Source organism: Pyrus communis, chromosome 14 (assembly GCF_963583255.1).
Source record: "Pyrus communis chromosome 14, drPyrComm1.1, whole genome shotgun sequence".
Lineage (NCBI taxonomy): Eukaryota > Viridiplantae > Streptophyta > Magnoliopsida > Rosales > Rosaceae > Pyrus > Pyrus communis.
Genome location: NC_084816.1, coordinates 1,753,074 through 1,766,875, shown reverse-complemented (window position 1 = coordinate 1,766,875; position 13,802 = coordinate 1,753,074). Strand labels below are relative to the sequence as shown.

The 13,802-nt window shown below is 36.1% G+C and overlaps 2 protein-coding genes and 1 pseudogene across 2 annotated transcripts; all 3 read right to left on the bottom strand.

Annotated features, from left to right (window-relative positions):
* Positions 1-1,548: 1,548 nt before the first annotated feature.
* On the bottom strand, positions 1,549-2,754 carry LOC137714907 (F-box/kelch-repeat protein At3g06240-like; annotated as a pseudogene).
* A 1,774-nt stretch (positions 2,755-4,528) lies between these two features.
* LOC137714142 (F-box protein CPR1-like) lies at positions 4,529-6,563 on the bottom strand. The gene is made up of 2 exons (XM_068453422.1): positions 5,279-6,563; positions 4,529-4,826 (listed from the first exon to the last, which is right to left on the bottom strand). Exon 1 carries the CDS (start codon positions 6,545-6,547, stop codon positions 5,291-5,293), a length of 1,257 nt encoding a protein of 418 aa, XP_068309523.1. The 5' UTR covers positions 6,548-6,563; the 3' UTR covers positions 4,529-4,826; positions 5,279-5,290.
* A 1,842-nt stretch (positions 6,564-8,405) lies between these two features.
* LOC137714836 (F-box/kelch-repeat protein At3g06240-like) lies at positions 8,406-9,590 on the bottom strand. Its single transcript, XM_068453967.1, has one exon. It carries the CDS (start codon positions 9,588-9,590, stop codon positions 8,406-8,408), a length of 1,185 nt encoding a protein of 394 aa, XP_068310068.1.
* Between the last annotated feature and the right edge of the window lie 4,212 nt (positions 9,591-13,802).

Sequence of the window (13,802 nt, the reverse complement as noted above, 5' to 3'; positions counted from 1 at the left end):
AAGGGCCTTCATCTTGTGTTTATACAGGGATTAATGATAAACTTTACCGCTTTAATTTATCTAACTTCTACTTTGGCCCTCTATTTTGGAGGGTATCTTAGATGTATGGACCTTAAGCAGTCAATGTGGCGTCTCGGTTTAACGACACCAGTTTTGGCCTAATGGTACTAATTTCGGTCTGATGATACAATATCAAATATTAATCTAACTTCATATAATATTATGTTATTGAACTAGAATGTCACTGTAGAATTTGTTCATAGTGTCCAATTTAAGTGTATTTGACCATATAAAGTCAAACAGTCTAAAATAAACCGGACTGTAATAATTGATTTGGTGAAGCTTTGGCGAACTTATAAAATGGCTTTAAAGAACTAATCTGACCACTTTATTCTTTTTTATACAAGCAATATTAATATTTTAATTTGCCCTTAGAAAAGGAGAGAAGGTTTGAACTTCAGAGGTAGAGGCTAAAAGGAAAAGGCCTTAACCATTATGTGAATATACCGCTTAAAGACTGACAACATATGTTTCTGTTAGTTTTAGTTGGATAGATTCGTGACTAATACATAAGATGTTGAATTTGAAAATTAATAGAACTGTGTGTATTTTTGCTCACTACTATCAAGTATTAATAATGTTCATCATCCTACTTATTATCTATTACACAAATTTTGAAATTTAAACTCATCAAATAGTACAAAAATAGAGTGATGAGTATCACCATCAGTTGAGGGTGGTGAACAAAGATATTTTCAAGAGAAATACTAAAGAGACTCTTTCAAAGTAGGACTCTCTATGAACTCTCCGCCACTTCATATTTTTTTCTACATTGTTTATGTTTATCATTTGAGGGTGGTGAAATATTTCAAGAGAATTGCTAAGAAGACTTTTTCAAAGTATGACTCCCCGCCACCTTATATTTTTTCTACAATGTTTTATCATGTTGACATTGTTGTAGGCCTATTTAATTGAGCTATCTAAGAGATAGAGAGAGAGGAGAGAAATTTAATTGTGAGGTGTGTGTTGTATCACCCTATTATAGTAGTATGATAGGTTAAATCCTTACCCTTTTAGGATTACAACTCTAATATAAATTAGGCTACTAAAAGGAATATAAAAGATACTCCTATATATACTAGGATTTACACAATTACATTCATATTCCAAATATGACTGCAACAGGCATGCAAATTGTGCTAAAAACATGAGGTGGTGGAGAGTCCCACTTTGAAGAGTCTCCTTAGCATTTCTCTATTTCCAATAGAATTTTGAAGTTATTGTAATTACAATCATAAAAACATGAGGTGGTGGAGAATCTCACTTTGAAGAGATTCTCCTTACTTTGGGCTTTGTTTGGAAACAACAAGAAAGAACTTCTATTCAATGGAAATGCAAATGGTAAAAAGGGGCCAAATTCCCAGTCATATCCTACCAAACAGAAAGAAGGGCAACAGATTCAAAGTCTTCATAAAACTTCTGAAGAATATTATGTCATCAGCTGGCAGCTACACAGAAGCCGTCGTACCACCTTACCTGTTGTTTTCCTCAGTAAGAAACTGCATCGGTCTTGTCGAATAAGACGAGGCTCTCAACATAAGATTCAACATAGAAATGTCCATATCCATGAATTCCAAGACTTTTAAATCGCTTGCTCACAAGGTCTACACAAGCTAATTCATAACTTTTATCATCATACCAACAACCATCAATCGGTTCCAACACTACATCACCACTCTTCCTAGAACATGATGGCAAGTACCTAACTCCTCTTTGTGGACCTGCGGGACATAGAGTTGTCTTGGTCCACGACTCTTCCACGCCATACTCTTTCATCACCCATATATCAAGACAAGGCTCTCCAATATTACTGTAATAAGGCTTGGACAGAGCAATAGATTTCCCGTTACCTGAAATATACCAGTGCTCGCCACATGAGCTTCTCGAATTTTCTGGTGTCATTATCCTGCGAAATGAGTCGCTGCCCACGTCAAATGCCAAAATGAAATCTTCAAAACCACCATATGTCAAACGCTTGAATGCCTGCCAGTGAATAGCACCATTAACAAAAGTTGTTTGGCAAGTTCTTTTAAGTCAACTTATGTGATCCAAAGAACAAGGATCACTCCATGAGCCTGCCGCCAGTGAATAAACCTCATATAAAGCACTCGGATCATCCCATTGATCAACGGTAATAACCACAACATTGTAGTCATTAGTCACAGCGTCAAAACCAAAACCGATACAATCATGATAACCGCGATATCCTTTGAAGGTATAATGAGGCTTAGGAAGGGTCACTGACTTTCTCGTAGACGGGTTGCATAACATGACGGTGTTACCTGAACAAGATTTATAATCCGCAAGAAGCACCAGCCCATTACAAATGCCGACCACATTTAAAACTTTATTGCGCAGTTCGTCCTTGGGAACAATTGGAAATTCTAGTTTGCAGTACTCATCAAAAGCAAGGTTATCATAATGCAAATTGGAATGCTTCTCCAATAACTCTTCTTCAATCTCACCATTGCTGTTGCTAAAATGTTTAACTACACGATCACAGTACACAAGGAGGAGGTGGGTGCCAAACTGGTTATTAAGATCGATTGTACGGTTGAGGTGGGTGCGTATAAAGCTCGGATTTTTTATCATGGAGTTCCATGGCTTGCACACCGAGGTGCATATGATCAAAGATTTCGGCGGTAGTCTATATAGTATATCGTGTATGATTTCCTCAGGCAAATTGTGAGCCATTGTTTCAAAATTTCAATTCCCAGGCTGCAGATTTCATAGAGACAGACTGAGTGAGGAAATATATATATAATTACGAAACAATAACCTAGCTATAATTGAGAAGAAGAAACTAAAATTCAAGGGAACCGTTGCTATAACAAAAACTAAAACAGAAGAGAACAACGTAATCCTGCTCTTGAAAAACGAAGGAAAAAAAAAAAAAAAGACATGAACTCACAATATTTGATCGCTGAGCCGAAAATTGGAGTTGAGGAAACGGAGTCTCGTTCTTGTGTTAGAGAAGAAAACGTGTTGGAAGCTAGGGTTTTGATTGCGTTGGATGAGCTTCCTGCATCATCTAATTAAATGGTTAAGTGCTTCTTCGATTCTAAAAGCATTTTTTTTAGCTTTATGGATCTTTATGGATAAGCACAAGAAAGGTATTTCTTGAATAAGATATGAAAAATTTTATTTGGACTCATGTAATATCTTTTTATACCCAATTTATTTTGTACACCCATATTATTATTAATTAAACTATCAATATCTCTTTAAATTCAAATTTAATACTTAAAATACCCTCGCAAACCCAATTTAATATGTTAATTTATCTATAGACCCATTTAAAAGCTTGAATTGTAGGCTTCATCTTTACGCGCAAGTTTCATATTCTTTTTGTTTCCATATTATAATCTACGAGCATCTTCCCGCCAAATAACGTGCGTGATAATTGATTCTTTTATTTTATTTTTTTTTTCCAAAAAAAAATTAGTAGTAAGTTGTCTTTTATTATCGTAGTGGAAATGTTAAGTTTTTGCATGACAGTTGAGTTTAAATTATGACGATGGTTAATCTAATATTTAATTTAACAAAATTTATCGTTTGTCAAAAAAAAAAAATTAGTAATTAATAATTTTAAATAGTTTTTGACCAAAAAAACAAAACCAATGGCTACTTCTCTACGTGGGGCTTTTTTTTTAATTCCAAATTATTTTACTAATTTGCTCTTATTTAGTTAAATTATTCTTTTTAAAAGTTGTAAGAAAAGGGGCATTTTTTATGTTACGAATGTTTCACCAAATTTGTCATTTTACTTTCAAGGTACCCTTCAAAAAGTACTAAAAAAACGTTTTTATAATCCATATATAACCACTTTTTTGTTTTCTTTCAAACGTACATATTTGGTTACTTGAAACAACTATTAGCCGCTCTAAACGCAAATGTCTAACAAGCCTTTACTAAGATTCGGTGTCGGTGTGTTATACTTCCTTTACCAACCCTCCCTTTTCTCTTTATTTCAAATAAAATATCAATGAAAAATCAAGCATTTTTGCTCCACTTGCAAAAACTAATAAAGGTTTTAAGTGTGCAGCATTTTTTTTTTTTTAGTGCATCGATATTTTTTACATTAAGAGGAGGGAGAGTTTGGTTGGGCTACACAATGGGTAACCTAATTTGGCATTGAATTTGCCATCTGCAAGATTCGAACCTAAAACATTTCACTTCCAAATAAAAAGAAAAACCACCAAATCATAGTACTGAATGGCAAGTGTGCAACACATCTCTTAAGTACACATAACTTGAACTTCCTACACATAAGTCGACCAGTTGACCATGATATTGTTCCCTTTGCATTTTGAATTATCGAAAAATGGTTACAAACCCGACAAATCATTAGAAGACTTTTCAAGCAAGAGATGTCATTCTTCAGTATCCTAAACTCAAAAACTAACTTATGAACAACATTCAAGTCAAAAACCAAAACAATTGCGGATGAAACCAAACATCTCCACTCTATATATAGAAAAATTAAAACCCTTCCGAAAAAAAACTAAACTAAATCCAAATCCTCCATTTTTACATGATAAATCCCAAGTACAAGCGATGTCGAAACGCGAAATTACAGATGGTTAAATAAGAAAGGTACCAAATCCCAAACACCTCCTAGGAAACAGAAAGGTACACTTCCATCAAATATTGAAAATCTTGATACACCTTGGAACAATTTAACATCAGAAGCAGCAAGGCTAGCACCACGCAGCTACAGAGAAGGCACCGAAAGAGTCTTGAAGGTTATCTGCCCCATTTTCTACCTGCATGGAGGACAAACGAATGTGCTTAACGGAGGACAATAACCAATGTTCAACGCAGATATGTACAAAATGTAAAAAAATATCCAAAGACGAACATGCTACTATCAAGCAGCAAGTATTACATGGCCTGCACCTTGAAAGGCAACAACGTAGACTGAAGTGTTCCTCGTGATTTCACGGGAAAATAACATTTATTAGAGTTATCACTCCTAGTATGTCCTGCTTTCATTAATTCTCCCACATTGGTGGTTTTTGAAGTATCATCAATCAGCAATTCGGTTCAATGTCCATTTCATGAATGTAAAATAATTCAATGTCCATTCATGAATGTAAAATAAGCAACCAATTACAGGGCCATAATGATTCAAGCAACAAAAGCATAACAAACTTGGAGGTATATGCATTAGAACCAGAAAATGAAAACCAAAGAAAAACTAATGCTATCACCTTACCTGTTCTTTTCCTCAGTAAGAAACTGCATCAGTCTTGTCGAGTAAGACGAGGCTCTCAACATAAGATTCAGCATAGTAATATCTATATCCATGAATTCCAAGATTTGTATATTGCTTGCTCACAAGGTCTAAACAAACTAATTCATGCCTACTATCATCATTCACAAAACTTTTAGTTAGTACCAACACTACATCACCACTCTTCCTAAACCATAATGGTTGGTACAAAGATTGTCCTTCTGGACCTGGTGGACATAGTGTTATCAACTTGGTCCATGACTCTTCCAGGCCATACTCTTTCATCACCCATATATCAAGACGAGGCTCAATAATTTCAGTATAATAAGAATGGGACAGAGCAATAGATTTCCCATAACCTGAAATACACAAATGCTCACTGTATAACCTTCTGAAATCCTTTGGTGTCACTATACTGCGAAATGAGTCGCTGCCCACATCAAATGCCAAAATGAAACATTCAGAACCACCATTTGTCAAACGGCGCCATCCATCCCAGTGAATAACACCATTAACAAAAGCAGTGGGTTTGCGAATATTGTTAAGTCCTAATACGTGATCCAAAAAACAAGGATCACTCCATGAGCCTCCAGCCAGTGAATAAACCTCATAAAAAGTACTCGGATCCTGATCCTCCCTATGATCAATGGTAATTCTCACAACCTTGTAGTCATTGGTTACAGCGTCAAAACCAAAACCCATACAATAATAATAACCGGGATCTCCTTTGAAGGTATAATGAGGCTTAGGAAGGGTCACTGACTTTCTCATAGACGGGTTGCATAAAATGAAGGTGTTACCTGAACAAACTTTATTATCAGCAAGAAGCACCAGCCCATTACAAACGCTGACCACGTCTAAAACTTTATTGCGCAGTTCTTCCCTGGGAGCAATTGGAAATTCTAGTTTGCAGTACTCATCAAAAGCAAGGTTGTCAGAATACAAATTACATTGCTCCTCCAATAACTCAAGGTCACCATGGCGGAATCTAGACCGTTTAACTATACGAGCACAGTACACAAGGCGGAGGTGGGTGCCAAACTGGTTATTAAGATCGATTGTACGGTTGAGGTGGGTGCGTATAAAGCTGGGATTTTTTATCATGGAGTTCCATGACTTGCACACTGAGGTGCACCTGATCAATGTTTTAGGAGGTAATCTAAACAGGATATCAAGTATGATTTCCTCAGGAAAATTGTGAGCCATTGGTTCAAACTTTGAATTCCCAGGCTGCAATTTCCATCTGAACATTCATATCAAAAACTAAAAAAAATTAAAACTTGCATATAAAATCAAAAACCCATCTGAAAAAAAACGAACTTAAACCCAAATCCTCATTTTTTTTTTTTATAGGATAAATAATAAACCCCAGAAAAAAAGAAATTAAAAAATCAAGGTTCAGGAACTCACAGCATTCGATGAGCCGACCGAAAACGCAGCTGAGGAAGCGAGTCTCGGTCGAGCGAGGGCTTTTGCTTGATTGGAAACAAAATCTGAAAGAGAGGGAGGGAGAGAGAGAAAAAGAGCAACGACACGACGTCGTTTTCGGCTATTTATTTAATTGCTAATTTAAAACTTGAATTATGGGCTCTGCTACATGACCCACTATATGTTTTCAAAACTGGTCCGGCGCAGGACGAACCCACGCATAGTTCGCATCGCACTATTCACATTTGCTTTGAATTCGCAATAGGTGTCAGCTTGTTCCTCTAAAGATAGCGGTAGAAATCTCTTACGATGTTGGCATGTGAGATCCCACATGGTCAGGGGAGAGAAGGTGATGTGTTTTATATGTACATGTCCACCTCCCTATAAAACATGTTTTGGGTGGAAATCCAAGAACAAATTCGTGAGTGCATACCCCAAAGTGGACAATATCTTACTATACGGACTGAGATGTGATATGGATGCAATTAGCACAATTTTACGTGGCAAGTATTAGAAAGTGAAGTGAACCTCAACACCTAGCATATTAATGTAGCTACTTTATTACATCACTTGTGTGCCTTCGTTAGGTAATAAGCGTGGATTTTTCTTTGGCAGTAATTTGAGACTAAGGTTGAGATATTTCGTAGTAAAATCCTATATCGTTTGACTCATTTGTGTTGTAGGGTACCTTATTATTGATTTTATCTTTTTTTTTGGGTCGTCTCGAGGGTTTATACTTTACGCACAAGGTACTCCAATCTTAAATTTAAATGAGTTCTTCACGTATCGTTGAAGTACTAAATATGTGGACATCTAACAACTATAGACAAATAGCAAATAATCTCTACATAAGATCATTTTAAATTGGTTAACCATAGACTAGTTGGTCATGATATTGTCCCCTTTGCATGTTGCGTTGTTGAAAAATGGTTACAAACCCGACAACTCATTAGAAGAATATTCAGTCAAGAGATGTCATTGTTACAGTATCCTAAACTAATCATGCATTCCCAATCATCTCCTACCAAACAGAAAAGCACGAATTCATCAAAGATTATAAGTCTTCGTAAACTTCTGAAGAAAAGGTACCAAATCCCAAACGATCGCCTAGCAAACAGAAAGGTACGGTTTCATCAAAGATTGAAAATCTTGATACACTTTGGAACAATTTAACATCAGGAGCAGCAAGGCTAGCACTACGCAGCTACAGAGAAGGCATCGTAATGAAGGTTATCTGCCCCATTTTCTACCTGCATGGAGGACGAATGAATGATGTTAACAATTACATGGTACCTCCAAGCAAGTGTATTACATGGTCTGCACCTTGAAAGGCAACAACGTAGAATGATGAGTTGCTCGTGATTTCACGGGCAAATAACATTTACTAGAGTTATCACTACTCGTATGTCCTGCTTTCATTAATTCTCCCACATTGGTGGTTTTTGAAGAATCATCAATCACCACTTCGGTTCAATGTCCATTTCATGAATGTGAAATAAACAACCAATTACAGGGCCATAATTAATAATTCAGGCAACAAATCCATAACAAACTTTGTTCCGACGCCAGAATCTTACGGTCATATCAAGTCAGTAAGTTGGGACCTTAGAGGTATATGCATAAGAATAAGAAAATGAAAACCAAAGAAAAATCAATGCTATCACCTTACCTGTTCTTCTTCTCAGTAAGAAACTGCATCGGTCTTGTCAAGTAAGATGAGGCTCTCAACATAAGATTCGGCATAGTAATATCTATATCCATGAATTCCAAGATTTTTAGATTGCATGCTCACAAGGTCTAGACAAATTAATTCATGCCTACCAGTATCAGTCGGTACCAACACTAGATCACCACTCTTCCTAATACATAATGGCCTGTAGCAAACTCCTGTTTGCGGACCTTTTGGACATAGAGTTGTCAATTTGGTCCATGACTCTTCCATGCCACACTCTTTCATCAACCATATATCAACACAATGCTCTCCAATATTAGTATAATAAAGCTTGGACAGAGCAATAGATTTCCCGTAACCTGAAATATAAAAGTCCTCGCCGCATGAGCTTCTGAAATTCTCTGGAGTCAATATCCTGCGAAATGTGTCGCTGCCCACGTCAAATGCCAAAATGAAATATTCAGAATCACTATTTGTCGAACGGTGGTATGCCTTCCAGTGAATAGCACCATTAACAAAAACGGGTTTGCAAGTTCTTTTAAGTCCGTTTACGTGATCCAAAGAACAAGGATCACTCCATGAGCCTCCAGCCAGTGAATAAACCTCATAAAAAGCACTCGGATTGGGCCATTGTTCAAAGGTAATTCTCACAACCTTATAGTCAGTAGTCACAGCGTCAAAACCAAAACCAATACAATCATAATAACCGCGAACTCCTTTGAAGGTATAATGAGGCTTGGGAAGGGTCACTGACTTTCTCGTAGACGGGTTGCATAACATGACGGTGTTACCTGAAAAAAATATACAATCCGTAAGAAGCACCAGCCCATTACAAACCCCGACCACCTTTAAAACTTTATTGCCCGCTTCTTCCTTGGGAACAACTGGAAATTCTAGTTTGCAGTACTCATCAAAAGCAAGGTTATCATAATGCAAATTGCAATGCTCCAATAACTCAAGGTCACCATGGCAGAATCGAGACTGTTTATCTATACGAGTACAGCACACAAGGAGGAGGTGGGTGCCAAACTGGTTGTTAAGATCGATTGTACGGTTGAGGTGGGTGCGTATAAAGCTCGGATTTTTTATCATGGAGTTCCATGGCTTGCACACCGAGGTGCATAGGATCAAAGATTTCAGCGGTAGTCTATATAGTATATCTTGCATGATTTGCTCAGGCAAATTGTCAGCCATTGTTTCAAAATTTGAATTCCCAGGCTGCAGATTCGATAGAGATCGAGTGAGTGAGGAAATATATATAATTACAAACAATATCCGAGCTATATAATTGAGAAGAAGAAACTAAAATTCAGGGGAACTGTTGCTATAACATAAACTAAAACAGAAGAGAACAAACAAAATCCTGCTCTTGAAAAAGAAGAAGAAGAAGAAGATAAAAGATAATAAGAACTCACAAGATTTGATCGATGAGCCGAAAATTGGAGTTGAGAAAACGGAGTCTCGTTCTTGTGTTGCGTTAGAGAAGAAAGCGTGTTGGATGCTAGGGTTTGATTGCGTTGGATGAGCTTCATGCATCATCTATTTATAGGTTCGCTTTTGAAATTATTACCTCTCCTCAAGTAAAAGTACCAGAGTCGCATTCTAACGAGGACATCCCTTCTTTTGTTACTCTTTCTTGCTTAAATATTACGTTAAATATTAAGTACTATTGTCTTTTAAAACATTATTATTGTTGTGGCCTATATTTAATTGACAAGGAGAGGGGGCCGGGCGGCCAGGAGAGAAAATAGATGTGTTTGTAGGGTTGTGTAGAGGAATGTGTGTGTTATCTCCTACGCAGTGTCTTTATTTGTAGTAATAAGATAAAACAAATCCTTCATTCCAAAGGAATACAAGTCCATATAGGAAAAGATAATTAGAATCAAATATAATATAGGATTTACACAATCACACTTAAACAAGAAGTTTACAACAATTATACTGATTATGGACTAATTTAATCTCATGTTGCGAATTCAATACCAAATTAGGTTGCCCATTATGTGGCTTGGCCAAACTCTCCCCTCCCCTTAATGATATTGTTGTACTAAAAAAAACATTTGTTTAGCTTTATGGATAAGCACAAGAAAGGTATTTCTTGGAGAAGATAATTAATCAAAACTTTAGGGCTAATTACACCCTTCATATTTATGGTGATTTTTAAAACAGGTTACAAACTTTTAATTTTTTGCACACCAAGGTTTTGAAATCCTATCAATTTAATTTTATCGTCTATTAAACCTTCTAGACCTCCAGTAGATTGATGGTCAAGGAGATGTAAACGTCTATCATCTCCATGCGAATTTTGACCTTAGCTTTTTGTTTTGATTGGTATTAGCGAAAGCTTGCTCGACTTAATAATAGTTGTATTACTCGACTTACTTACTAGCTGTAGTTCTTACTAATATATAAATTTAGTTCATTTAGAGTTCTAAACTGAGTACACTAGGATAACAGTAGTTTCCTCGTTTCTCCTTTTTATGAACACATAATGATCAGCATTGCTTCTCAAGAAACCCTCGATTTTGACAGAATGCTTTGCATAGCCACACTTGGACCATTGTGACCAAATTGTGCAACCGTTCGCCGTTTCGAGAGAACTTGAAGATTCGTAATGACTATTTTTGGTCTATGTGGTGCAAATTACTTCCACATCGATCCATAAACAGGTCTCGTGGTTGTCAAGTCATCAATTTAACGAAGAAACCGAAGGTCAAACATCCACAAGGCACAAACAGGTCCCATGGTTTTCAAGTCATTGATACTACTTTTTGCAGTAGTATTACACTAAAACAAGGAAAGAGTAGCGTGATGAAAGAGATGAAGATATTCGAGCTACGAAAGTTTTCATCGGCTATCAGAGGTGCGAGCAATAGCAAACTTAGCGACGGGATATTCATCACACGGCAGATTATCCCTTGTACAAGCGACGTCCCTTTTCTAGTCAAAACTTGAAATTACAGAGAGTTATATAAGAAAGGTAACAAATCTTGATGCACTTTGGAACAAATTAGCATTAGAAGCAGCAAGGCTAGCACTAAGCAGCTACAGAGACGGCATTTTCTTCCTGCATGGAGGATGAATGAATGCAATTAAGCTTCACAAAGCCGTGCTTAACGGAGGACAATAACCAATGTTCAACGCAGGTATATCCGAAATGTAAATAATATACTATCAAGCAAGTATTAGAGTTATCACTACTAGTATGTCCTGCTATCATTAGTTGTCCCACATCGGTGAAGTATCATCAATCACCACTTCGGTTCAATGTCCATTTCATGAATGTAAATGAGCAACCAATGCATAACATACTTTGTTAATCGAACGGTGATATCAAGAAGTAAATGAAAACCAAAGAAAAACCAATGCTATCACGTTACCTGTTCTTTTCCTCAGTAAGAAACTGCATCGGTCTTGTCGAGTAAGACGAGGCTCTCAACATAAGATTCAGCATAGTAATATATATATCCACGAATTCCAAGATTTGTACATTGCTTGCTCACAAGGCCTAGACAAACTAATATAAATATCTAAACAGGATATCATGTATGATTTCGTCAGGAAAATTGTGAGCCATTGTTTCAAACTTTGAATTCCCAGGCTGCAATTTCTATCTGATCAAAGCAACTGTTTTAACAGCAGAGCAACATTCATATCAAAAAAATAAAAAACCCATCTGAAAAAACGAACACTAAATCCAAATCCTCAATTGTTATAGGACAAATTATTAAGATAATTTAATATCAGAGCAATTTCCATCTCATCGAAGCAACTGTTTTAACAGCAGAGCAACATTCATATCAAAAACTAAAAAAATTGCAGATGAAACCAAACATCTCCACTCTATATACGAGAAAAACCAAAACCCATCTGAAAAAACTAAAACTAAATCCAAATCCTCCATTTTTACAGGATAAATTATCTTAAAAACCCCCCAAAAAGGAAAATTTTAAATGAAAAAAAAAGTTCAGGAACTCACAAAATTCGATGAGCAGAAAAATGGAGCCGAGGAGCGAGTCACGTTGTTGTGCTCCGTTGGCGGACGCTTTCAAGGTTCTATGGCATCGATTTCTGTCGGTAATTGTTATTGTGGTGAGAGAAAGGCATCGGCAAAAACCCTAATGGTTCAGGACTCCATTTATATGGCCGTTGCATATTAAATTTAAAAAGCTTCATCTCGGGTTTAAACAGGGTTTATTGATTTCATTTTGGGGGCTATAACTAATTTATAATTGACACCTCATTTTGGAGAACAACTTAGATGGATCGGCAAACTATCAATATGGCGTCTCAGTATAGCAACAGAACGAGCTGTACATAAATTAATTTTACTTTATATAACATTGTGTTATTAAATCAGAACGTCATCGTAACGGTGTATCCGATCTATTTAAGTTATGCTCTTCTCTTTGTCTCGTAAGACTTTCATAAAAGTTTTCAACCCAAAAGACTAATACATTGTGATAATTGGAGGTGAACGACAATCCACCAAATTGTCCAAACCAATTGATTCGTTTGAACTAGCTTAAAAAGAACTAGGTTGACAACTTTTTCTTCTTATACAACCGATATTACTATTTTAATTTAGACTAGAAAAATAGGAGAATCTTTGAGGTTGAGAGGCAGTGGCTGAAAGAAGAAGCCCTAAAATAACTGAAGATGTTAGATTTGAAGTTTGAGAGAATTTTTAAGTTACTAAATTATATTGTCTTAGAAAGGGAAAAATGAGTGGAAGCTTATGGATTTTTTTTTTTTTTTTTTTTTTTTTTTAAGAAATCAACAGAAAAAAAAATCAAATTTACCCATTTCAATTGCTAAAACAATCCATGTTCAATTAGCAATCGATATTTCATCGTTATGTTGTCAATATAAAAGTGATACGTCATTATGTTTTGAATATATGATCGAATCAATACATCACAGTCAATTTTGAGTCAATTATTTTCAACTTACTTTGGACGCTCTTGAAACTGATTTGTTGAAACATAAATTGCTAAAAGGACCAAGTCGATATTATTGTAATTGGTTCGATTACGATTTTGGTGTATAACCGATCTAATCGGGGCATGCCAACCTCTATTCGAAACTCAAAAGTAGAAGCAATACATTTAGGATGAACAAAGCAGCAGATCCCTGGTACAATAGATGTCTGAAACTCAAAAGTACAAGCAATACATTTGGGATATTCATCACAGGGTAGAAAATCCCGAGTACGAACGATGTCGAAACTCGAAATTACAGAATTCTCGTCCGATTTAAAAGAAATGTAAAAAATAGAGGAGAGAGAAAGATGAAAAGAGTAAGGACATGCAAGTTTATATTTTAAACTACTTTACCTGCAAGTTTTTATATTTTTTTTCCCTTCATTATAATCTATTAACCTCTCGCCACCTGCTAAGACGAGTG

Bases quoted from the DNA above. Each gene is read 5' to 3' on its own strand.
- LOC137714142 (XM_068453422.1), bottom strand. From the start codon at position 6,547: ATGTTCAGATGGAAATTGCAGCCTGGGAATTCAAAGTTTGAACCAATG.
- LOC137714836 (XM_068453967.1), bottom strand. From the start codon at position 9,590: ATGGCTGACAATTTGCCTGAGCAAATCATGCAAGATATACTATATAGA.